The sequence below is a fragment of the Danio rerio genome, chromosome 21 (assembly GCF_052040795.2).
Source record: "Danio rerio strain M-AB ecotype USA chromosome 21, GRCz13ab, whole genome shotgun sequence".
NCBI lineage: Eukaryota > Metazoa > Chordata > Actinopteri > Cypriniformes > Danionidae > Danio > Danio rerio.
In genome coordinates, this window is record NC_141041.1 from 19916627 (window position 1) to 19944611 (window position 27985).

General features: G+C 36.3%; 1 protein-coding gene across 1 annotated transcript in view; it reads right to left on the reverse strand.

The window, feature by feature from the left end:
• The window catches only part of si:dkey-112m2.1, a 241373-nt gene that overhangs the window by 38733 nt on the left and 174655 nt on the right, over positions 1 to 27985 (reverse strand). The window contains exon 4 of the mRNA XM_087301071.1: positions 9724 to 9910. Within this exon, the coding sequence (XP_087157197.1) occupies positions 9724 to 9910 (187 nt within the window). The remainder of the gene's footprint in view (positions 1 to 9723; positions 9911 to 27985) is intronic.

Genomic DNA, 27985 nt, shown 5'->3' on the forward strand with positions numbered 1-27985 from the left:
ACACAGGAAAAGCAGACAGACACATGGGAATGGTAGGCAGGGAGAAGCAGCTCATTAATAAATCACTAAGGTATGGGTCCTATCTTAAGGTCAAAAAATAAAAAAAAAGAGACTTGTCAGGTTTATATCACTCCAATGTGACAGTTGGCACACTATACCTACACACAGGTCTGTCTAAAGAGCTTACAAAAGTAGATTTTCATCATAGGTGCCCTTTAAAATACAGATTTTTTTTTTAACATGCAAATTGGAAAATTGATCAGATTTAATCCAAAAAAATGCAAAAGCTTTATGTTTTTAAAGTTAAGTTAAATTGTATAATATTGTAAATTGTAAAAGCAGCTAGCTCTCTGCAACTTTTACATGGTCACCCACTGAAGCTAAGCAGGGCTGCGCCCGTTCAATACCTGGATGGGAAAACCAGGTTGCTGCCAGAAGAGGTGTTAATGAGACCAGCAGGGGGCGCCCAACCTGTGGTCATTGTGGGTCCTAATGCCCCAGTATAGGGACGGGGACTCTATCCACTTGTTAAGTGTGACGTCACGCGAAGCGGCTTCCGGGTCCAAGCACTCTATTCAACTGTATGGGGAGACTCATGAAATCGTAATAATAAACATTTACAAAGTGATTTAATACTTTCGAAAATCACAATCGTAATATATATGTCCATGCCTAATATCTAATGGCCAGAAAGTGATTCAATTTTTTATAAATTGTTAAATTTTGGTATTTGTTATGCAGCAAGCCCAGAGATTGTTGTGTACACTATGACTTTTTATAAAATTAACTTTAATGTGTGATTAGAATAAAAAGTGACCATAAACGAATAATTTCGCAACTCAAATGAGTTTTAGCTTGGACCCGGAAACAGCATTACATACGACACCAACACTTCACCATTTAACAAGCGGATACTGCTTTCAGATGAGACGTCAAACCAAGGTCCTAACTCTTTGTGGTCGCTAAAAGTACCAGGATGTCCTTCAAAAAAAGAGTAGGGGTTTAACCCGAGCATCTTGGCCAAATCTGCCTACGGGCCTCTGTCTATCGTTTCCTCCTAACAATCCACATGCCATAATTGGCTAATTCTTGTCAAACAATCATATGATAAACACACTTCCTAACACAGAGATCACTGGAAAACATTATTTAAAAAGCCATTCTCCTCGAACCATAGCAAGCATAATGGAAGCAGGGGACATTCAACAAAGTTAGAATTAAAATTGAGTGACCTATATCAGCTTATTATAATAACAAAAATAATACCTTTTTTGGTCAAAATATGTGTATTTCAATTGCAACCTTCAAGGCTTTTTGAGTTAATATCCACACAGTTCAGCCATATGATCATCAATAACTCTTTGATAAACCTTTCAAATCAAAACCAGTTCAAAAATCCCACCACCTAATAAGGGATAAAAACACACTCACACACAACTTAGATGCAATCACCATCTAACATTGCCTGTCTCATTTCCTCTGCCTCCGGGGCAGTGAAATGTGGAAGTACAGATTCCATATGCCCTGTGTAGTGTGCAGGCCTCTAGGTGAGGGATAATGAATACATGTGCTGTTCCATATGAGTGTGATAAGCCCTGTGTTGGAGAGAGAGAGAGAGAGAGAGAGAGAGAGAGAGAGAGAGAAAGAGAGAGATGCTAGTAGTAATGAGGGAGCGTGTGGTGAAGACCATCGATCCCCACGGCTCTGTGGCAGAGCGCAGGTTTACCGAGGCCAGCAGCCGCCACACACAATAACACGCTTCTGTCTGCATCTTAATCTCTCAGCGGTCACAAATCAACTTGCATTTCTTTTAGACAACCGCATTCATTTTCCCCTTCGCTCTTTTTCGCTTTCTGTTCTTGCGTGTGTGCTGCAGGGGATTCTAAAGAAACATTTGCATGAGCAGTAAATAAAGCAATAACACAGAGAATGCCCAAATACTTGGTGTACGGTGAACACTCTGTCAAACTGCGTGGCTTAAATGACTTTTCTCATAATAAATCGCCTAGATTACAGTGTGAAAGGATAAATTCCGTGCTTTGTTTTGCTCAAACGAAAGGTCTTCGATATGGATCAGAAAAGTATTAAAAAGATCAGACAAGAACAGCTTAGTTAATTTATGCTGTTGTTAATAAACAGGATACTTTTTACAACAATATTGGCCAGGATGTGAAACATTTAATTTGAAGATATAAAGTAGTCTTTATTTTACATTAATGGGGATCTATGATGAAAATCATCATTTGTAAGCTGTATGGACAGAACTGTGTGTAGGTATAGTGTGTCCACATCATATTGGAGTGATATAAAGACAACAAGTCCCGTTTTTTTTTTTTAATTTCCAGATGTTAAAATAGAATCCAATTCCCTCCCATTTTGAGGCCCACCGCAATGTGATGTAGGAGTGCAGTTTCCCCGCCCACTGATTTGATTGACAGTCTTGTAGTAAAATGTCTTTGTAGTAAGGCTGCTAATCATATCAACAAGACAGGACGTGCGCAAAGCAACTGTGATTAAAAGACCAGTTGAACTCTCTGTAATCATCAATCATCATCAAATTTGATCAAGAATGAGCTTTACAAGTTCAAAAAATTGTTTAAAAATTATTGAGAAATGTTTATTATTATTGAGAAACTCGCCTATGATATACATCAAAAGTCATATGACTTCTGGCAGCTATGCACACCTTTTTGGCATTACATCGATAAATTCTCCTGATTTTCTATTTTATGGTATATATATTTTTGCTTCTAGCTTGACTGTATTACCCTGTTTTACTTGTTTGTAAATTTCCCACTTTTTTTTCTTTTTTTCTTCCCCACTGTATGATGGAGACTGTATTTGTATGTGCTGATGTATCAAAATAACCGACAAATAATAAATAAACAAAAATAAATAAATAATAACAAACAGTGCATGTTTGTAATGAATTACAGCAATTTTAGCGTCTTTATCACTACAGCCACATGTTAGTACAATTATAAAAGAAGATGCTTCAATCCCGGTTTGTGGACATTAAATCAGGTTTATTTTGTACATTAACATAACGGATATCCATAAAGCGGTGTATATTAATCTGTATCCTCTCACATTTTTGTGCGAAAACAGTGCAACGTTAAACGAGCCCACTGTGTGTGTGTCCGTGCGAGAATTGTGTAACAACATTGTGTGTGACTCATCGTTGCAACTCTACAACAAATACATCAAATAATTATTGGGAAAGTTCTTACTGTAGTATTTCTCACAAGAATCACGTGATATCTACTTCCTTCATGTCTGTTACTGTGCTGCTTATCTGACAGCTGAGGCATGAGATTGAGGCACACTCTGACAGGCATGTGTGAACGGTGGGCGGGGAGAACTAGCATTAAAGGCACATGCAGCAAAAACAGCTACATTGTGTTCACAGCAGAAAATTCAATATTCTGAAAGGTATAATAAATAATCTGATGGGTGTTTTGAGCTGAAACTTTACACACACATCCTGAAGACACAAAAGACTTCTCTAAAATCTTGAAAAAAGGGTAAATTTAGTGCCCTTTAGGGACAAAAAAGAACTTAAATCAATTATACTGTGGAACCGATTGATAGACAGAGCAAATAAAGGGAAAATAAAATAAACAATAAACAAATTCTTTCCTTTCCGATTACCTCCGTATAGACAGCTTTTCAGTTTTTATCAGTGTGTCAAGTAGCTCGTTGCATATGTTGGAGAATTTGAGACGCAGAGTGAAGTTGACCGTGACGATGGGGTTCGAGTCTGATGAAAAACGATTCCAGAAAGCAGGTAAGATAAAAACAGAAGCCACAAAACAACAATCATGTAAACAACATGGTGAGACTGTGGTAAAATCTGAAAATGTGATAAAAATCAGACTGCTGCAAGGGCTTTTCTTTTTCTGGATTGATGTATAAACACTGTTGGTTGGGTTTAGGGAAGTGGGTAGGCACTACTCAATCAATGCTTTTTAAAACACTATCGGTTGGGTTTAGGGAAGGGGTGGATGGGGATATCAGTCGGTCAGTCAGTCAGCCAACAGCGGCCTTTAGTGGATTTACTTCTGAACAGCTAAGCAAGAATGGCAATTGCAAGAGAAATTTAAAATCTGAAAAAGCATCTGGTTAATTCACAAAAACTGCCCAAAAAATAGTTCCTGGGACATATTTGGTGCTCTCCAGAAACATATATAGGGGTACATAACCAGAACGAGCCTGGGTTGAGCAATTATTATTCTTGTTGCAGGACTTTACAACATTTTCATGTCTTTTCTGTACTGACATAAAAATTCAGATCACATGCAAGTCAACAGCTATTTTCAAGTTACGGATGATAACTGATAAATGGGCAATTTTAAAATGTTTATTTTTCTGTTCATGTGTGTGTGCTGCAGGGAGTTGTGAGGAAACATTTGCATGAATAGTAAATAAAGCAATAATACAGAGAAAGCTCAAATACTTGTGTTTTGTTTGCTCAGATCAAATTTGCCGGTTTCAGACACAGATCAGAAATGTCAAAATGCAGCTCTGAAAGATCAGACAAGAAGAGCCGAGTTAATTTATGCTGGTTTAGTTGTTAGACCGGTCTTAGTGAAAAGGATTATTTTCTGTATTTTCTTTTGGCATTATGGGGTGGTGCATGCAGTATGAATTTGAATATATCCAACAGTATTTCATTTAATGTAAAAGTTACAGTATACACTTTAGAATTTGTATTATTGACAAAAAAATTGAGATAATTATATTGCACTGATCATGAATGGTGGAAGGAAAGTAAATAAAGTGCAAGCTATTGTGCAATAAGGATAAATAAATGTCACATGATTCACTGCTTCTAAAAGATGTTTTATACTGTATATTTTAAAAGACATTATTATATATATTTGCATTTTTTCTGGAAGAAAGAAAAAACTATTAGATTGCCCAATATTTAACTGTACACTTACATGTGGTCTAAAATGTAGCATATATGAAACAAAAGTTATTAATTTGATATTTTTATTACTGGACATTACATTTTTTCAATCTTTTCTGTGAGAACACCGTGATTTAAAAAAAATCAGATCACATGCAAGTCAATAGCTATTTTCAAGTCATGGATGATGACTATAATTTCTTTCTATTTTTGTGTTTGTGATGCAGGGGGATCTAAAGAAACATTTGCACAAGCAGTAAACAAAGCAATATTACAGAAAAAGCTCAATAATACAGAGTCAAACTGTGCAGCTTAAATAACTTTTCTCATAAAAAATAGTCTAGATCGCAGCATAAAAGGATGAATTCAGTGTTTTGTTTTGCTCAGATAAAAGGTCATTGATTTTAGAAAAAAAATCAGAAATGTCAAAATGCTTTGAAAGATCAGGAAAGAACAGCTGAGTTAGTTTACACTGGCTTAGTAGTTAGACCAGTCTCAATGAACAGGATTCTTTTATGTTTTTTTAAGCATGTGGTGGGATACATAGCAGTTTCAATCTACTAGAACTGCTATGTTAAGCTGCTTTGACACAATCTACATTGTAAAAGTGCTACATAAAGAAACATGAATTAAATAGTATTTAGTTGGAAGATATGCAATTCATGCTTTAAATTGGAGGACTTTAGAGTTTGCACTATGGACAAAAACGCCAAATTGACCCTTCACTAAGCCACACCCGAAAACCGCCACATACCAATCGTGGCTTAGCAACCGTAGCTATGCGTGGGAGGTCTGTCAAACTTTCCAGTGAGGGAAACAAGCCAAAGCATTGTGCATATGGATTGTGAAAATCTGATACCCGGAATCTTAAAAGTTTGGACAGGGTGGTGGAGTTTTATTCCCTTTCCAAAACCTAAAACCCAAGGGGAGAAATGCCAGCGTAGATCAAGCTGTGTGAGGGGCTGTAAAGCAGCACAATCTATTCATATTTCTATCTGTTTCAAGCTACAAATATTCGGATTACATGTCAACAAAACAAAACCGAGATATGATCACAAACTGAGCACTTACAATCAATGTACTTCACCTGCAGCTGTTTTTCAGTAATTTATATCCCTCATGTCCAAATTAGAGCTACAATTCATAGATGTTTTTGTCTTTTTTTTTGGCGACTTAGTCATTGGTGATGACGTTACAGTGGGTTAGTGTCTGCTTTTATATTTGGGGTCTGTTCACTTCTGCTATTTATACTTTGATTTGTATTTCAATGCATTTATTTTCCCACTTAATTGCAAATTAGAATATAAACTGTATAAAAACCACACAAAAGTACTGACAGTTAAAGGTACTGTACATTGTTATGGGTTAAGAACGCACAAATCCATCAATTTCCCCTTTCTGGCTGTTTTTCTTATGAATGAATTATGAAGAAGCACTGTCCATGCATGTTACCTCGTCGGTTAGTAACGCTATATTTCATTGTACAACAATTACTAAATCAGGCTTTATGGTTAAAAAAGAGAGCTTACACAGCTTAATTTGTTATAATTCGATTATTTTAAAATTTCACCAATCTTGCGGTGCATGAACTAAGCTGTTGAATGGTCAGTGTATGAGGCAGCTAGGCATTAGCTTCAGTTTTGATTAAATTATTTTCGAATTGGTTGCCTATTATTTTGTGAATATATCCCTGTAATGCATACTGCAGTCCTTTTATGTCTGGCTTTCCCAGATATCTCACATGTTCGCCAAAAATCACTAATTATATCTCTGGAACATTCATACTGTAATAGACGTGCCAGGCACGAAAGCTTGACAGGCGTGACAACGGTAACTAAGGAGAGCGGGGCTTAGAAAAGGGTCAATTCCTCTTCAAATGTGGAATGGTCTGATTTCAATGTTTAAAATCCTAAAAGTGAAGTTAGACATCATAATTTGCTGCAGCATTAGCTGACCTTGAATGTACAAATAGAGGAAATGATTATTGTTCCAAAATAAAGAACGTTCTAATTAACAGTTAATAAAAAAAACAAAAAAAACAATAGAGGACAATATTCGATGTAAGTTTGATTAGTAGTTCAAAAATGCTGCCTGCTATATGGCCTACGGCCTGTGGAGAACACAAAGGAAAAGGCATTACCTTGCCCTGTAGGCAGTTTACAGAAGACGCTGTTCAAACAGACTTGAAGGAAGGCAAACAGCAGGCCAGCGATGCTCAGAGAAACCCATGAGCTCTGAAGTAAAGCCTGACACACTCCTAAACTCAAGACTAAGGCCAAGAGGCTACAGAGAACCAAACAAAACAAATCCTGGAAGGAAAAAAAGAGTAGAGTTTGAAGTGAGATGCCTTGGACTCGGCAATTTGTTTGATTCTGCTTTTCTCAGAACAAACTCTCCGAGCGGCGCAAGAAGACAGGGTGGCAAACAAGAATGAGAGCGCTTTCAATAGTCAACAGAAAACAAGCTCAGCAGGGACCCCAAATTTGCCTTCGAGAGGGCTGAACGGCCAATTAGGAGGAGCTTAAGTAAAGTTGATTCGAAAGTTGGGAGGTATAGAATCAGAGAGCGAGGAAGAAAGACAAACAGACACACTATAAAGAGAGAGAAAGAGAAAGAAAGAAAGCAAGCACGCCGATGCATCCTAATGAGCCAGAACAGATTTCCTGCATTTTGAGGGTATCATGCACTGCCAAATCCTATTAGGGCATCTCCTCATTCAAAAAGTTGAAAGTGATGTGATTACATTGATCCCCTCCTGCTGTGTAACACAACAATCTGCTCTCCCAGCATTCCGAGAGCTCAAGACAAATGCGCTCCGTCAGAGGGCCAGACAACACAAGTGATTGGTGGCTGCTATCTCGCTGTCTGTAGCCGTGATCGCTGTGTAAAAATGCACCAGTGGGCCAAAGGGGCTCCGTCCGGGGCTGTCGAGCTCACGATGTAAGGCCATCCGGTTTCATTTTCGCAACATTATTACATCATTCTCCGCCTTGCTCGCTACTGTACGGCTGGGCAGTGTTTACCGTAATGGGCTGAGACAGCACAGCTCTCAAACGCGATGGCTGATGGCGCTTGTTTGGCCATCGAGTGGGGAATGGGGCAGCTATGGCTGTCCTCTCTAATGAGGCCGAAGAGACAGCTGGCAGGCCGGAATTAGCTGGTGTCCGTGCGAGGGGAAAAAGCTAATTCTAATGGAGCAGAAGCCTCCGATGGGACAGATTGGAGTCTCTTGCCTTTGTTATCGTATGCCATTGTTCCTGTCACAGCAATCTGCGTAGTTCCTCTATATTAGACAGGTAGAGAGATCGGAGCGCTGGAGGTGATTAAAACAGCCCGCTGGCTCTGCTGCTGGCTTAACGAAGTCTTGATTAGGTTTAACAAGGTGTGGTGATGGCAATGTCATTGTTACGGACAAGGGGAGAAGCCGCCATAGGGTGTGTTCATGAACGCCAGACAGTAAAATGCAATTAAGACCAGCTCCAAAAGAGGCAGGTTGATATAATTCAAGATGCTATGCAAAAAAGAAGCAAATCTGTTGTGTGAATGTATGTGTGTGTGAAGGTCAGAGGAGTGTAAGGTGAAATGCTTTAGCTAACATGAAGCAGCATTAAGATTTCATTGGTTTGTCTTGGTTGTAGAAAATAGACAAACCTTTTTACAAGAAAATGAAATCATCTTCCTCTTACCGGGCTATTGAAAGAAGGCGATGAAAAGTGGATGTCTAGCCCACCACAAATCAAACATCATTTTTCACCTTGCCTTAGACTATCTCTTTGCATAAACAAATGAAACTTACACTAAGAACACACCTTTTTTTCTCATATTGTGGTTTCAAGAGAGCACAGAAGTCCTTATGAAATGTAACAATGCATAATTTAGATATTGTGTACATCTGTTCATGTATTTAGGCAGTTTAACCAATGATGGTGGATATTTTGTCAAACAAGAGCAGTATAAAGTTCGCATACTTTATGAATTTGTAGGTAGGATTGGATGGATACACTACCCAAATGCCACTGAGTGGTACAGTACATTACGGTACGCTTTTACGGCCATTTCCACTGTTAAAAGGTACCAACAAGTGAACTGTCCCATTCCACTTTTTGGCTAGCACATCAAAATGATACCAAAAACTGAGCCAGAACTCCAGCTGAATGCTATTGGTTTACAGAGATATGTCACTAGCTCATGCACAACCCAGGAGAATGAAAACAAAGAAACCACCATCTTTAAATACACAGCCGAGACATCACACATTGTAATATATACATAAAATAATTAGCCATGGTCTTCTTTGTGATGAAGAATGTACACATAAGAACATAGGAACTGTATTGTTAGATACTCAATATAACATGACTCTGACCAGTTCATTGGTACAACTAACTTGATCTGGACATCTCTATTAACAATAAATGCTTCCCTGCTCCTGGAAAGCACCAGTATAGCCCACTCATCATATACAGTAGCTTAAAACAAGCCTCATTATCTTCTATTTAACCTTATTTGTTTGAGGCCACTCAGAGTTTCCTTTCATTTTAAATTAATCACTTTTGGTCCTGACCCAAATTGCTTGTTTTTTAGCAATCTGTACGCTCAATTAACCAAATTAGAGCTAATTAAAGTGCTAGTCATACTGTTGCTTCTGAAAGCACATCAACATTTCCCGTCTTTCCTGTGTGACACATCTTACATTATGCCTGAAGGCAACAATAATTTCTATGATCAAACAGTAATAGTAAAAAGAAAACGGAAGAAAAGTCTTGCATGTTTGGGCTTGTTGAGAATGAGTTGACAAGGAATAAACTCACCATAGCCAATGGCACAATGCCACCAAGGTCATGTGGTGCTAGTCGAATTAGAGTCTGGATCTCATCTGAAAGGGTCCGGGAGATGGGATACTCAATCTGCCATGTCACTAAACGACTTCCTAGAGGATCCAGCAACCCGTTGACCTCCAAATCCACCTGAAGAACCTTCTGAAAACCAGCTTCAACCCTTTAGGAAAAAAAAACAAGATTATTATGAAAATATTGAATGCAATCTCAAGACTCGTTGCATCCTGTGTTTATTTGTTGTTACAAACAGAGGAAGCGTCAGTCTAGAAATGGAAGTGGCCATTTATTGAAACATTTGTTTTTTCATACACCTGGATTTGTCATGTGCAAACCTAAAACCATTGATTTTCATAGTATGTGTTTTTCTACAATTGGTGTCAATGGTTACAGGCTTCCAACATTCTTCAAAATATCTTCTTTTGTGTTCAATAGAAAAAAATCGTTAACACTTTCTATAAGGCTTATAATTTATAACTGTATAACTGTAAATAAAAGCTTTTAATGTATAACTGTTTATAATTATTTATAATAAATCATAACAATTTTATAAATGTATCTATAAAGACAATAAAACATATTATTATGACAGTTATAGCTACATTTATAGTAGTGTTATAAATTCTTACTAAAGAGGAATAGCATTTGTCAATGCATGCTAATTACACATTATGCATGACTATACTGTAAGTATGAATTAATTATGAATATAGCTATAATTGTCATTATAATACAGTACAAGGTTTATTGTTTCTTTTTATATACATTTATAGAATTGCTATGATTGATTATAAATAATTATGAACAGAGTTATAATTCATTATGAGCTTCATATAAAGTGTTTGGAACAAGTCAAGATTTTTGGGTGAACTATCCATTTAAAGCACTTAAATGTGTCCTTACCACTAAAGAACTACACATACTGTGTTGAATGAAAAACATAAGAGAAATATAAAAATATTTGAATGCAAGCTCAAAGCATATGCATATAAGTCGTCCAATGTTTATTTGTTGTTATGTGGCTCCTGGCCAGCACGTGCTGCCAGTAGTTAAAGGGCCAGTCAAGCAGCCATTTATTGACCCTTTTGTTTTTGTACACCTGGTGTGTGTAGGATGCAGGCTGCGATGTATGTGGGTGTGAGTGTGTGTTGGTTTACTCTCATTATTTCAGTTCAACAAAAACACATCCCAGCAGCAACTGAAAAAAAAGACAGCAAAAAAAAGCAATTTACTTTTGGTCCTGCGCCACGGCATTTTCAGAAAAGATTTCCAAAGCAGAGCATAACATTGTCTCCTCTGATTGCGATGCAAACAAAGCTGAAAAACAATGAATAAAAGCAAAGCCATTTGATTTGCCCAGGCCTGGGTTTGATCAGACTAGTTGCTCCGGCCTCACAGTACTTAGTTAAAACAAAACAGCATATGAAAAATTCCTAATATCCAAAAGCAAATGTGAAATATGGAACTGCAATTGAATTCGCACCTGGTAGCATGACAGGGAAAGCAAATCCAAAACTACATTCTGCTTTCGCAGATTTTTTTTCTTATTCAAGGTCTCTCTTAAAATAACTGACACATCCATGGAAAAAATAAACTAAGGTCACTGCATTATTCTGAATTCTGTCATGCTGTCATAACTTCGACAAAACATAATTATAATTTGCTCTTTGGTTCACAAAATTTTGATGGAACAAAAAAAAAAGGCTTTTTTCTTTAAAAGGTTGCAGCTTGTTTTCCCAGTGGAATTGCTACTTTAAAACTGTTCCCATGAGAGATCTTTTTGTCCTGCAGTTTGAAGGTTTGACATATCACACCAATTTGAATCCAAAGAATTTCTGACCAACCAACAGAGCAGTCAAATTTCTGCAAATCAAAACAGGTAAGATGGATACTGCGTTTGATGGAAGAAGACAGGCCAACTGTGGCTATGATTACAATATATAGTTTATTTAAAGTGTAACAAGTAACTGTGAATAATGGGACAGCCTATAAAAGCAACAGTTCAAAAGTTTTGAGTCAATAAGACTTCAACAAGGACATGTTAATTTGATCAAAGGTGACAATGAAAATATATACAATATCAGGCTATTTCAAAGAAATTATGGTCATTTGAGCTTTCTGTATACGAAAATCCTGAAAAAAGCAGCACATATTTTCAACAAAAAGAGAACAAAAACAACCCAGCGAGGGAAAACATAAACATAACAAATAAAAACAAACTGGGCGGGCAGGGAAGAGCAGTGCTGGACTGAGGTGAACACAACAGGACAGGACAAGGCGATATACCACGACGAACTGGCACAGAAAAGCAGACAAGAGGAGATTATAAAAAAAAAGAATTAACAAACAAAGGGTGAACTAAATAAAGTAATAATGGGTTAACAGGGAGGCTGGGACTAGACAATATGACACTGATACACAACACAAGGCATGTGCTCACGTAAAACGGGACTAGAACACACAGCCAATGAGAGACCTCATCATGCGTGTTAACATAAAACATGACACTAAAGCATGCGGCGCATGTAAACATGAACCATGTGCTAAACACAACACCAACAGAAGACTGTACGCAAGACACGAGTACTTGTAATAAAAGCACTCAACATGCATTCATATGAGCAACCTGCATGTTTTATCCCAGCGCCAATCGAAACCGAAACCAACTAGACTGAGATGCTGAGAATATAACAGCACGCTGCAGACAGAACAAACATAAACACCAGGAAGAGAGCGCGCATCCCGAGCACACTCAGGTCCCACCCGTCCGCGTCAAGCCGTGACGGTGCTCATACAAAGAAGAATATAATGACAGAAAATGAGTGTTTGACCCACGAATTCTTGAGCTGAGCACAACATACTAGACAAGACAAGACAGTACAAAAGTAATAGTAAAGAAGCACATCTTTGCTATTCGCTTCACTATAACTATTTATTACATCACAAAAATGTAATAAACCAATCACAGGCATTGACAAATACAGTAGAGAAAAGAAACTAAATAATGCTTTATGGTATTCTGGGAGTCTAAAAAGCATTCAGGTACAAAAAAATTATAAATAAATGTAAAATGGCATTGTATAATTTTATTGTGTAAAAGAATTGGAATTGTCTTGTGCATAAAGCTTTAAATAGGATTGAAATGGTTACAGTCACAGGCCTCAAAAACATTTTTTTGTAACTTTATGGTTAAAAATTGTAATGACTCCAAAATCAGGTGTGTTTTTAACAGTAGCTCCTAGTCAATTATAATTCTGATTCAACATTGCAGATCCAGTGATGTGACTATTGCCGATGAGCACATTGTGATATTGTTGCTGAAACAATATATTGTGCAGCCCTAATATCTTTGTTAATGTTAAGTCAAGTTATGTCAAGTTATTTACGTTAAGCTAAAGTTGTTTATGTTAGTTCATGTTAACTCAGAGTCCATTAATGTTAACAAGCGTAACTTTGGATTTTAATAATGCATTAATAAATGTTGAACTATGAATAATAAATGGTTTACATGATTATTTATACTTAATGTTAGTAAATTACATTAACTAACATTAACTAATGAACCGTTATTCTAAAAGGAAATGCAGCTTCTGTGAGCATAAACATAAGACATTATAATTCAACAGAAACTTTTAACAAATAGAGTATCATGTACATTCTCCATAACGAACAGATATGGCCATCCTTTGTCCATTAAATATATAGATAATCAACCGAATCTACATGAAATGGAAAGAAATAACATCTTCCTCCTGTCTCTGTCCTCTAATCACCAGCAGTTCTAATAACTTTCATTCCGCTGAATTCTCTGATTTCAATGTCATGGAAACAGAGACGGCAGGATATCTTTAATAAGCAAATCTAGGATGATCATATCAGTTTTCACACGTTCTAATCTGTGACTTTACATAATAAAAGCAGCCGCACACTGCCAGTCTGCCAGATCGCACATGCTGTAAGTTAATTTGATTTCTAGATTCCTTAAAGAGACATTATCTGTAAAGAGCAGAAAGTGAACTCAAGACAAGAGCGTGCTTTTGTACAAGATATAAAATCTTGTTATAAAAATCCTTAAAGGAATCAATGCGCTCTAAACCTGTATGACTTTTTTCTTCAAGAAAACACAAAAGGAGCTGTTAGACAGGATGTTCATTTGCAAACAGCGAACACACAATACAAAATGATACATCAGAAAAATACTAACACAGTGATTCACACAACACACACAATATATACAAAGACGTTTGAAGTTTTGCAAGAGAAATACACTCACCAGCCACTTTATTAGGTACAACTGCTCGTTAAAACAAATTTCTAATCATCCAATTACATGACAGTAACTCAATGCATTTAGGTAAGGTCAACACAATCTGCTGCAGTTCGAACCTAGTATAATAATGAGGAACAAAAGTGATTTAAATGACTTTGAATATGGCATGGTTGTTAGTGCCAGACGGGCTGGTCAGAGTATTTCAGAGACTGCTGATCTATTGGGGTTTTCACGCACAACCATCTCTAGAGCTTACAGAGAATAGTCAGAAAATGAAAGTATTTCCAGTGAGTGGCAGTTCTGTGGGTGCAAATGCCTTGTTGATGAGGTCAGAGGAGAATGACCGAACTGGTTTGAGCTGATAGAAAGGCAACAATAACTGATTTAACCACTTGTTACAACCAAAGTATGCAGAAGAGTATCTCTGAACGCACAACACGTCCAACCTTGAGGCGGATAGGCTACAGCAGCAAAAGACCACACTGTTTACCACTCCTGTCAGTTAAGAACAGAAAACTGAGGCTACAATTGCTACAACAGACTCACCAAAATTGGACAATAGAAGATTGGAAAAAAATGTTGCCTGGTCTGATGAGTCTCGACTTTTGCTGCGACATTCAGATGGTAAGTTCAGAATTGGCCAACCAGAGTATTGTTGCTGACCATGTCCATCCCTTTATGACCACAGTGTACCTATCTTCTGATGGCCACTTCCAGCAGAATTCCACCATGTCATAAAGCACAAATCTTCTCAAACTGGTTTCTTGAACATGACAATGAGTTCGTAATACTCAAATGGCCTCCACAGTCACCAGATCTCAATCCAATAGAGCACTCTTGGGATGTGGTGGAACGGGAGATTCACATCATGGATGTGCAGCCGACAAATCTGCTATCATGTCAATATGGACTCAAATCTCTGAGGAATATTTCCAGTACCTTGTTGAGTTTATGCCATGAAGGATTAAGGGAGTTCTGAAGGCAAAAGGCAGTCCAACCTGTACTAGTATGGTGTCCCTAATAAAGTGGCCGGTGAGTGTAAATTAAAATTAGGTCTCTATTCACAGTTTATTTGTTCATACTTATATATTTATACATGTTCTTTAAACATTTATTTGGAATAAACAGTGCATGTCAAATTAAATGTATGTATGTTTACATCAAAGCTTTCATTTTTTGTTAGATATTTTTTATTTATTTATTTTTTAGAAAAGTGCAGCGTGAACATCCTACTTTTATGTTGTACAGAGTTTCTTTGGAGTGATACAAGGATGATGAAAAAACTAGACAAATTCTATAAATTATGGAATCCTAAGCATGTCTGACTACTTCCAAAACAAAAGGTCTTGCTATGCCATAAATGACCTTACCCAGCAGGCAACTGGTTAAGCATTTTTCATGATCATACAAGAAAGGCTATTTAAAGTAAGTGGCATTTTGTAGTGCTAATGTGGCGCTGGAGAATAGAGATGGGCGGCTAAAAGCTCTAGTGTTAGAGAGGCATTCTGGGAGTGACACAGCTCACAGCTTCGTTGCACTTAAAAATAAATGTTTCCGCCTTGCAAACATTGGCTTTCCACGACCTCACTGAAAAGCCCTGTTAGTTCCAACACTTTAATGGGTCATTGTCAGCTTTCCCATTCGCTGTAAAGAGAGCCGAACAAGCACGGGAGGATTAACACTGCAATTAAGGCTCAAATGTAGGGCCAGGATGTGTCCAGTAGAGGGCGACCTGAAGTATCCCTTCAACCTTGATGACACAAGAACACAAGTTATGCTGATTGAATAAAATCTCATGGAATTTGGGATTTTTATCTCCATCTTTGTAATTTATTTGGATGATAATCTCTGGGATTAGTTTTAAAATGAAGAAGTTGGGTAAACCAGATGTTAAACCAAGTGTAGATACAAATACAAACAAAGTTTTGGTGGAATTCTGATCGTATGACTTAGTTTAAGGTGCATTGTATATGTTTATACACTCTACTGAGTGAGTTTGCTGCTTTCCTCAGCCCACTTTGACAATCCTATGCATTGCAGCGTAGGTTATAAGGGCAGCAAATATGAAAATCATTTCAGACACAGAGAGTGAAAAAGTGAAGCCTGAATACATATTTTCAAACCACAAAAAGAGTACTTTGTGCAAACAGGAATGTAAAGTGGAACGTCTCTGCGAGAGTTTCTCTGTGAAGTCTTTGAGAGTCTCGACAGGTGCTCAAATGCTCATCGCTGGGATGAATGGATTGTTATGTCAAAAGGTATCAAAATGCAGAGAAAGCCGGAGGAGCACTATTTGCCGAGATAGACTCGCACGTAAGAGTCGGAGGGAGAGAAATTCTGCTGAAATGTATAGATCTGATGACAAAGGGCTTCTACTACAGGAGGTGGAGAATTAATATTTAAAGTAGAGCTGGTGAAAATTCCAACCTTTCAAAAGGGATCTGAATTTCCAGAAACAGAGGCTCTTCAAAGAGACGGCGTGCGCGCCTCCCTCATTTTACACAAGCATGTAAAAATGGCGTGAGAGAAAAAGCGAGAAGGAGAAATGGGTAGAAAATGGAAACTGCTTTCATTGTGGAGACTCTGGGGTGGATATATTCATGCACAGTGGTGATCTGCTTAGCACTGACAACAATGATACATCAAACGAATGGAATCAATTTGACTACAAAGCCGCTGTGGTTGGCACCTCGCGGCTTGGGGAAATAAAAGTCAAAGCTGGGGAAGTAATGGCAGTTGGCGCGTCAGCTTTGAGTAAAGCTGTGGTGGAATTTCATTTCACAGGTTGCAGGAGAGGCAGAGTGAAAGAGGCGCGCTGAAGGCAAGCCCTCGCCCTCCTGCTGGAGGATTTGCCAGTCGACGACTCCACTCGTTTCCCTCTCAAAGGCAACGCTGGGCACTCGGGACCCCCAACAGGCTAAGCATGAAACTCAATCACAGTGCTGGCATGGGGGCCCTGACCTGCATCACGCTCACTGGAGAAGTTTATGGTCTAAAGACGGAGTTCAGATGGTCCGAACAAAGGAGAGGAGGATGAGAGAAAAGAGAGGATCAGCGCTGACTACAGAGTAACGTTATTATATGCGTGCTGTGGCGCTTTAATGAAGAATCAGGCTGATACAATCAACCATTGTGAGATAGAATCGGTTGCCAAGCTTTACAAAGCTTGTTGCGTCAACACTTTTCTATATAGCCAAGAACTGTGTATATAATTTAAAGTAATTGACATGAAAAACTGCAAAATCAGCACTTTTTGTTGAATGATAGTCACCCTAAACACATATAAAAAGGTAGCTACAGTAAAGTAGTAAGTAAGTAAAATCATATTTTTCCGCACCATGTCTTTAAAATGTGGAAATTAATTTTACCCCAGTATTTTCAATGGAACTTTTTTGCTAGCCTCCGCCTGCGTTTAAATGGTCATTCATCTCTTTTTATGATTTAAGAGTTCAAGAATCTCTTGAGTTTTTTTTTTTTTTACAGATTTGTGTGTGTTAAGCATCACTTAAGACAACGTTAGATCCTGTCAGCTTTAACTCTCCACACCACCACCACTGTGCAGCATCCACTTGGATGATGTGACAGCAGCCACAAGACAATGACGTCAGTGTGCTCACCACACACCAGCTATAGGTGGACTGGAGAGACAGTGATAGAGCCAATTCAATGGATGAGGATGATTGGGAGGCCATGATGATTAAGGGCCGAGAGGATATTTGGCCATTACACCGGGGTTACACCCCAACTCTTTATGAGAAGTGAGATGGGATTTTTAATGACCACAAAGAGTCAGGACCTCGGTTTAACGTGTCATACTAAAGACGGCGCTCGCTGACAGTCGCCTTTACTTTACTGGGCATTAGGAATCATAGAGACTGCAGGTTGAGCGCCCCCTGCTGCCCTCACTAACACCACTTCCAACAGTAACCTAGTTTTCCCACATAGAACTCTATTTTGACGGTCTATGCGCAAAACGGAAAGCGCAGGGCACAAACGCTTTCAGGGCGCGTCAGAATAAATTTTTGCTAATTTAAGGACGGGAAAATCCGCTTTGCGCCGTGGCGCATGGTCTAAAAGGGTTAAGTTTATTTTCTTAATGAGTTATAGGTGTGTATTGAGAATAAACCAATTAGAGTCTCATCTCCCATTCCCTTTAAAAGCCAGCTGCGTCGCGCCATAAGCGCATTTGCTATTTACAGGAGGTAAAAAAGTGGAAGTGAAAAACCTGAGCATTTCACAAGTAAACAGTTACCAGTTAACAGTTTTTTTTTAACAGAAAACAGTTAATCAGAGCATCTACCGCAAGAATGAGAGATAATCGATCTACTTTCACTTTCGCTCTCGTGGATAGGGAAACCTTTATGCACAGACATCAATTAGCCTATAAATAATTAATTTCGTTTTTTAAGTGCAAATATTTGTTTCAAAACTATTTCTAAATTCAGTTCTAATTTCCAGCAAACAAATAAATGAACAATAATAACGAAGTGTGTTCAAAAACCTGAGTTATATCCTAAAACACATGCTGTGCCCCATAGTCTAAATTCTGCAGGTGGACAAATCTAAGCTTGTTTTAATAAAACAAATATAAATATAGATAATATAAATAATACTGCTAATAATAATAATAACATTATACAAAAGCAAATTGTTATGAATGAACTGAAAAAGCCTCCTGAGATGAAGAAGGCAAAAAAACTGTGGTTTTTCATATTCATGTAGGCTAGAAAATAATGTTTTGTAATATTTTATTCCTTTATATTTATATCCTATATATATTCTTATTATATCCTATATACAGGCGTATCCTTAATATTTTAGTTTAGATATTTGTGTATTGCTCTACATCTTGTGTGTAGGATATTAAGCATTGTGTAAGCGGGGCGCAACTCTGCGCAGGAGTTTAGACTGGGTTTGTTTTGGTCTAATGAAAAATCTATTATACAGTAGTTTCTCAAAATAGCAACGCGCCAGCAGTTCGCCTCAGAACGCCTTTGTTTTTAGACCAGAACGCCTATGGGCGCACATATGAGCCCAAATGCATTTGCTATTTAAAGAGCGTGGCGCAACGCCTCAAAATGACTCTTGCGCCAAGCTGAAACTAGCAAACAAGTATTGCGCCGTGCCTTGCGCCAGGTGTATGATAGGGCCCATAGTCTCTCATCCAGGTACTGACCAGACTCGGCCCAGCTTAGCTTCAGAGAGTAACAGGTCTTGGGCTGCAGGATGATATGGCTGTGGCATATTTCTTTGCAGTTTAACTTTGTAAATATAAAATCATGTGTCTCATTTTATGAGCCAACTGACAATAGTTGTTCGCTCCCCTCTTTTTCCCCTGTTTTGCTGGTCACGCCCACTCCTCCCTCTGCTCACAGCGATCTGCACTCATCATGAAGCATTTTTTTTAAAAATTCAGCTTGAACCGAAAGAGGAGGGTTTCATGGCCATTTACCAACCAAATGAATACTTATGTTTATTTAACTGAATATATTGTAATTACATTACAACATCAATGCTGTAAAAGCAACCTCATGAAATTGAAAAAAGTCACATAGATCTTTCATTGGAAGTTCATCATTGGCTAAAAAACACTAGCTGTGCATATACTCATTTATAATGTTAGATCAATTAAGAAGATTCTGTAGTGAGAGTGCATCTCCATAAAATCTTAGAAACAACCTATAACATTTTTGGGGTCCCCTCCCTGAGACATTTTGGTTGTAGTCTTTGCTATTTGCATTTCTGTATTTACATGTGTGGTGAGTATTTTCATGCACTTGTTTAGTCAGAGATTGATAAATTAATGTTTACTATTTACATCTCAAAAAAATCTAATAAACTATCTATAAGATTTTTTAGGTCCCTTGACACATTTACATTGGGGTCTGTGCTATTTGCATTTCTGTATTTACATGTGTGGTGAGTATTTACATGTGTGGTTATCATTCAGTTTTTTAACTGAATGATAAAAAACTAAATAATTCAATAAAATTAATCATAGTTATGGTCACAAACACTACACTTTCTTATACCTAAATGCTTTTAATATCATTATACAATCACAGGCATCAAAAATACATGCAAATGATAAATTGTTACACAAACTCACTAACAACTACATTGTATATCCTGACTATTGCGAATGATCACATTGCGATATCAATGCTGAAATGATATTTTGTGCAGCCCCACTTCTAAGTGATCCCAAAAGCATTGTAAGCCAAGGTAGGTTGTAAAAATAATTGACAACAGTGGTCTTTACAGTTAACGTAGGCTTTCAATGATTCTGGTAAATGCAGTGAAGGTCTCTGAATCTTTTAAGTGAGCAAAATCTCTTAAGTGAATCAATATTATTACCAAACAAACCTTTTAAGTAAACAAATAACTAAAGCAAAAAAGATTTTACAAGTGAACAAACAAACTAACTAAGATAAATGGCATCTCTTATTTACAAACAGTTACGGTTCACATTCTGTGGCGCTCAATTACTTTTTCTGCTTTAAAAGACTGATTACAAAATGAAGAAATTGTATCTTCTGAAAATCATAGAGCATTAAGGTTGTTCCTACAAGACATTTCACCCCAGCAATGGCCAATATTGCTTGTGTGTGAGTTCTGTCATACCACTGCTCTGGATATTGAGTCTATATTACCTGAACAACAAAGAGAAAATGGCCCTCAGTTCAATGTTGTTGTATAGCTGTATTGATGTGTGTGTGGAAGCAAGAGCATAAAGAAGTGTGTGCACATTGGTTTGTCAATAATAGATAACAAGTGCCATATAGCATTGTTTTTAGGACCTTAAGATGTCATCCTACTTATTTACTGCTCATATAATCCATAAAAAGCAAAGCTAAACAAACAGACGGCAACAGGAAACTCAGCCAAGCAGACAAGAACAGAGTGTAGACAGTTCATAGACCTCGACTTTTTAGTGTTAAGCAATCGTGTTGGAAAGTCATCATTAGAATTCACATAAATATATAGAGAAGAAAAAAAGAAGGCTAAAATAAAGATGAGAACCTAAGTGTAAAAGTTTCTTATTTGATACAGGAATTGGGTTGAGGAGTTTATGAAATTGTCTAATTGGAGTTTATGAAATTGTCCAAAATTAATCTTGGTTTACTTTTGGTGTGTAATATTTAGCTTTCTACGAAGGGAGAGCAGGGCGCTAACTAGCAATGATACAATAATACACAGTTAACGATTTTTGTAAATTACACAGTATTTAACCTTAATTTGAACTGTATTTTAACGTATGACATTTATGCAGTATGTTACTGTAATTTAAAGTTGATTTGTGAAAATAATTACAATAAAAATATACAATACTGCTGCCAGTAAATTGCAGTACACTCTACAGGAACAGTGTATACTCAATACCCCTCACTGTTAACGATTTTTGTAAACACAATATTTAACTGTAATGTAAACTGTATTTTACTGTAGAACAGTAATACAATATGGTACTATATTTCAAATTTTGCATTGTGAATATTACTGCATATTGTACAGTAAATTAGATGTAGAAATATACAATACTCTGAGTACAGCAAGATAAATGGTGCTATAAATGTAAGTGCAGTATTTTTGCTGTAATTGATTAATAGTAAGGTACTGGCAAACTGCAACCAGTAAGTTACTGTAGATTAGGTGTAAAACTCTAGCATTTTTTTTTAAATAGGTTGTTGTCAAGGCCAGTAACAGATTATTAAAAAAAAACTAAAACCAATTTTTTAAAATATATATTTAATAAAAACTTTTGAATAGTATGTCACTTATCTTGAATAAAAAGATCCAAACATTTTATAATTAAAAATAAATTTTAAAAATAAACTAACTAAATTAAGTAATAAATTAACAAAAGATAATCCTAAAATAAAATGAAAAAAATGGAAGTTCCTTTATGGAAGTCGGTGGTTACAGGTTTTCAGCTTTCTCCAGAATATCTTCTTTCAAGAGTTCACATTTAGATATTGCTTGATAATATTAGAAGCTTTGGCATGCTGTCCTGGGAGAGAACAATGAGCTTGGTGATAATTGAGCCAGGAATCTTGCCTGGTCAATGAGCATGTTAGGGTACAAGATCAGGTAGGTCTCGAGAGCTCCCCCTGGTATAGGAGAAAAAAGGGGAGATAGGGTAAATGGGGGATTCTTCAAAAAAAATAAAATAAATAAAGGAATAATACTAGATGGGCTATTTATAGTGTGTTTGGATTAATCCGGTTGGCTTAATAATGATTATGGATGGGAGACAAGCCACGATCGATCATATCACATGCTCCTCTTGAAATTATTTTGTGAAACTTCACTTTGTGTTAAACAAAATAAATAAAGGTTTGAAACTACCCAAAGCAAATTTTAAATTAGGGTTAACTATCCCTTTAAGTGTGCATCTGAAGATCATCAACAAAAGAATTCCCCATAAATTCCCTGCTTAAACTACCTTTTCATGAATAAGATCCTTGAAAACAGGGACGAGCAGCATCTAATGCAAAATACCACCAACAAGTGACGAAAAAACCCTAAAAAAACAGACCACCTTGACTGTCTGTGACCAGCGATCATATGAACCTTGAGGCAGTGATGTAATATTCATCATACTCTGTAAGTTGATCTGCTTGGTTTTGCCTCCGCTGGAATGTGAAAAGCTTAAGAAGAATGTGAAACTTTTGGACCAGGTGGAAGCTGAGGAAAATGGCTGCCCTTGGGTGAGACATCCAGCTGGGAACATCATTTAAATCCATTAGCTAGATATCATCGGACTTTCCCACTCACTTAGTAGCAACGTTATCACCACAGCAGACGTGAAGTGGAATGGGAAGTACAGAGTGAAATAGATGCCCAAGACGGCATTTTTTCACACTAAATTACCTGAACCAAACCTGGGTATATCTGCGGTTTATAAAGCCTTCTCACCAAGCAGCATCACTTGTGACAGCTGGTTTAAGGAAGTTGTGTTTAAAAAACTATTCTTTGTATTTACTAGAGTATCAGTAACATTGATATACAGAGCAGCTGGTTCTATTAGTAACCCCTGTATTTAGCTTTCCTAATTCCTAAAAATGTTCCTAAAAACCGAAGCACACAGAGGAAACCCACACAAACACAGTCAGAACATGCAAACACCACACAGAAATGCCAACTGACCCAGCCGAGACTCGAACCAGCAGCCTATCTTGCTCTGAGGCGATTATGCTACGTCTCTGCGTCACAGTGATGCCTTTATACGTTATACATTTATTTATTATAAAAACATCCTTTGTAAGTGAATACTTTGATATGTGTATACAGTAGTTCCTGTTTTTTATTTGATTGTTTTGTGTGTGAAATTTGTCTTTATATTTGACTCATTGATTTGATACTTTGTATATTTTTATTTTTATTTATACATTCTACATTGGACACAGTATATATATATATATATATATATATATATATATATATATATATATATATATATATATATATATATATATATATATATATACTGTTATAATATATAATATATAATATATATTATATATATATAGTTTTTTTTGGTTTATTTGTTTTTGGCCTTATTGTTTGAGGCCTCGTAGTGGACCCACTCCAGGTTCACTATATCACACATTCATAACTTTTCATCAAAAATGCATTCATAAATTCTTTCTAAAAAAAATTTACAATTCCAAACGTGCATATATGCAATGTTGTTATTTTTATTTTTTATTTTATTATTATAATATTACTTCATTAGATTTGATCTTATATAATTTGATCCCTTGGTTAGATAAAAAACAATGAACAGTTTTGTTTTACAGGTGCAATAAAAACTCTACATACTTTTAACTATAAGAGATGTACAAATTTATATACACTACTGCTCAAAAGTTTGGGGTCAGTTTTTATTTCATGTTTTTTTTTTTTTTTTTTTTTGCTTAAAGAAAATTATGTTCATCCAATGGCTAAAATTGTTAAATATTAATTTTATGTACTGTAGTTTAATAAAATTAAATTATTACTCCTGTCATTATTGCTTTTATTACTATTACCATAAATAATAGTAATATAAATAATAATAAGGCAGTGGGTTAAATTTGTAGGTAGTGCTGTCGCCTCACAGCAAAAAGGTCGCTGGGTCGCTGGTTCGAACCTCGGCTCAGTTGGCGTTCTGTATGGAGTTTGCATGTTCTCCCTGCCTTCACGTGGGTTTCCTCCGGGTGCTCCGGTTTCCCCCACGGTCCAAACACATGCGGTACAGGTGAATTGGGTAGGCTAAATTGTCCGTAGTGTTTGTGAATGTGTGTGGGGATGTTTCCCAGAGATGGGTTCTGGCTGTAAGGGCATCCGCTGCGTAAAAACTTGCTAGATAAGTTGGCGGTTCATTCCGCTGTGGTGACCCTGGATTAATAAAAGGACTAAGCCGACAAGAAAATGAATGAATGAATGTATATGAACAAAACTTTAGAGAAAGGCTTCTGCTAATGTCTATGTGCATGTACACTTTTTTCTCCACAGCCTCATTGATGAATTGAAAAACTAAAGCCATTCAGCACACATCTGCTGCCTCATGGGCATGGTAGCATATACGACCGTGGAAAACACAATAACCCAAAACACAGCCATATGAGGAATCATATTCATTATGCAACAGTGATGGATCAGAACAGTCATTATTGCCACTAATTCATGCTCTGCATAAGCCAATATAATTAAATGTGCGAACGTGCGATCACATGGGATCCATGTAAGTGCTAAGCATACATGCACAATGCATGCTAATGTTGGCATACTCACGAGAGTCGCAAGCCACCTTCGTTCCTTCACAGCACTTTGTTCGATTTAACTTGATTAACTTCCATGCCATATGTTTCCTATTATTTTTTTTCACCATTAAGCTCCATTGCTCTCCTTCCAGTCATGAAACATGATATCATTGGCTTCTGTCAGAATGTGGGATGAATCCAAATGATTCGACTCCTGTTTTCTAACTGATGAACTTCCCATTTCTTATACTCAGCGAGAAGAAGACGTCAATCCATAATTGGAAGCTCTCAAGCGTAACATACTCAGACTAATTAAAAGAACTAGAGCTAATTGCAAAACACGCCATACTGCGCTCTCCACAAACAGGTTGTCCCTGATACAAGTCATTATAAGGGCCATACACGCATACAAACACCAGACACTGAGGATGCTTCACTTTTAATGCAGACGCTGATTTATTTATTTATTTATTTTTAACTTCTGTTGGGTCTTTAGAAACCTCCAATTTGGTAACTTTTTACAGTCTTTGGAAAACAAGCTATATCATGGTTCCCAATTTCATCTCTAAAATATTTTAATATAAGAGACTTCCCTTTAGAAACTAATTAAAACTATTAAGCACTTCATCTTACACTGAACTTAAACACAAAGTGTTTAAAATAACTGTATATGTTGTCTGTGTGATAATAAACACCTAAAAAAAGAGGCGCTTTTTGTATTTTTTTTATAAACTAAAATTTAAAAGTGTACTTTTTAGATTCTGTGTGGTCTAGCTTGCTGTTATTAATTTTGTTAATTACATATCTGTAATCATATGAAAAAAGAAAAGTGTCTCTATCATAATCTATGCAAAAGTTATTGTATTCCAACTGATGAGAGGTGCTATACAAGCCACAGACATTGATCATTGTTTTCATATTTCACTATTCTGTTGTTTGATCAAACATAATTCACTGTGTTTGGACCACGTCAGACATATAAAAGGATTACTTATGCACATCACCTCAAAAACAGAGGGGAAATGTCCCTGAAGCGCACAGCATAAGGTAAGAAATGACAGATTTTTGTGCTAACTGGAGCTGCTTATTGATCATAAATATATTGTTTTCACCCATGTGCCATGGGAACACTGCAATTTCTTAGACAACTGTTTGATATGTGAATATAATTCATTAAAAAGAATGCTAGAACTGTATGAGCACAGGCAAGAGCTTTCATTTGAGTTGTAACTTGTACATGTATAACATGTACATGAAAAATATGAAAATTAACCAATGTTCAATACCCAGCTCGGGTATCCAAAATACTGTGTATTTAAGAGTAAATAACTATTGTACAGTGGAATAAAAACCAAAGTGATGCATATGTGCATAATATTTAACTTCTACACTTTCAAATGAAACCACTTAAGGGGTGTGATGCAATGCTAGTCTTTTAAATCTTAAAGCGAAAGTCGATAACTGGTTAAGAAAAGTTGGTGCTATTTAAAGATCATTCAGAATGCACAAGCAAATGAAAAAAAATCTAATTAACATTTAAATATCTTATTATTCAGGCAAATACTGTTTGTACATTAATAAATGCTTTATTAAGTCAACTTCATTTAACTTCATTTATTGTTAAATTATTATATGCTGTTGTTTTATCCAAATTTTTTACTTGTATTTATTTCTAATAGTATTTTTAGACTCCTGTTATTCTGCAATGTTTAAACCACAGTATTTTTTAATTGTCATTTATAAGGGATTTACAAAGCATTAATAGTCCCCACTTTAGATTAGGTCACAAAATTTGCTTAAGTTGACTTACTAAAGCATTTATTAAAACATAATGACCAATAATATATGCCTGAAAAATAACATTTTTAAATGTTGATTTAATTAGTTTATTAATCGTTCACTAACCCTTTCTGAATTATTCTAAAAGCCACCAATTACTCTTAACAAAGGGTTTGTAAATAATGCAATACTGAATATAGTAATGAATAGTTAATAAATAATAAAGTATTTATACAGTAAGTCACAAATACAGCATTTGTAGCTGCATTTATAAACTGCTTACTAATGTTTATTAATTTAGAGTTAATGCTTAACAGACATTGAATTAATTGTTAATTAACTTGCTTAATAGATGATTCATAGTGTGTAGTTATTATAAAGTGTTAACAACAATAGTAATACATTTCGCTTCAGCATAGCACAGAATGATATCTGAAGCACATTGAAGTTCTGTAAGTAATGATGCTGAAAATTAAGCTGTACTATCACAGGATGAAATAAAACTTTTAAATAAATTAAAATATAATACAGTTATATTTGTCTGTAATAATATCATTGTATTTACGGTACTTTTATTAAATAGATGCACGTGGTAAGCATACAGTAAACAGTTGTATTAGTTAATGTTACAGTAGTTAATGCATTTACTAACATAAACAAACAATAGATTTTTTACAGTATTGTTCATGTTAGTTAGTGTTAATATATGAAAATAGAGGTTTTCATTGTTAGTGCATGTTAACTCGTGCTGCATTAATGTTAAAAAGCATGAATTTCGATGTTAATAATTTATTAGTTAATGTTAAACTATGATTAAAAATGCTGTACACGTAATGCTCATTATTAATTTATATTAGTAAATACATTAACTAATGAAACCCCATTACCTAGCATGACCCTGTTGGTGACACTTTAGCTTAGGTCACAATTCATGCTATTAACTATTGGATTATTAGCTGCCTATTATTAAGTTTTTAACTGTTCATTAGTTGTAATAAAGAATGATCTTATTCTGCATCCCTAACCATACCCAAAACTTAAACTCAACTTCTACCTACTAACAATTAATAAACAGCTAATTAGTAGTTTATTAAGCTAGTAGTGTTAGTCCATGGCGTGGTAATACTGTGACTTGTGACCTAAACTAAAGTGTTACCAAAATATTTATTTATTCACTACACTGAATAGAGAGTTGTTCATCCATGACATGTTCTCTCATTCTGTCTGTGCTATGTCAACGCATCAGAATAATCTCTTTGACTGTTCTGTCATGTCTTGCCACGTTGCAGCATCTCACTATGCATTGGTGACAAGTGGCCATGTCAACTTAAAACATATAAAACTCTCTTACAGACACAATTTTAGAAAGCAAAAATGTGTCTTGCAAAAATGTGTCCCCCCACTCACTCACATACACACACATTTTGCTAGCCTCTGTAAA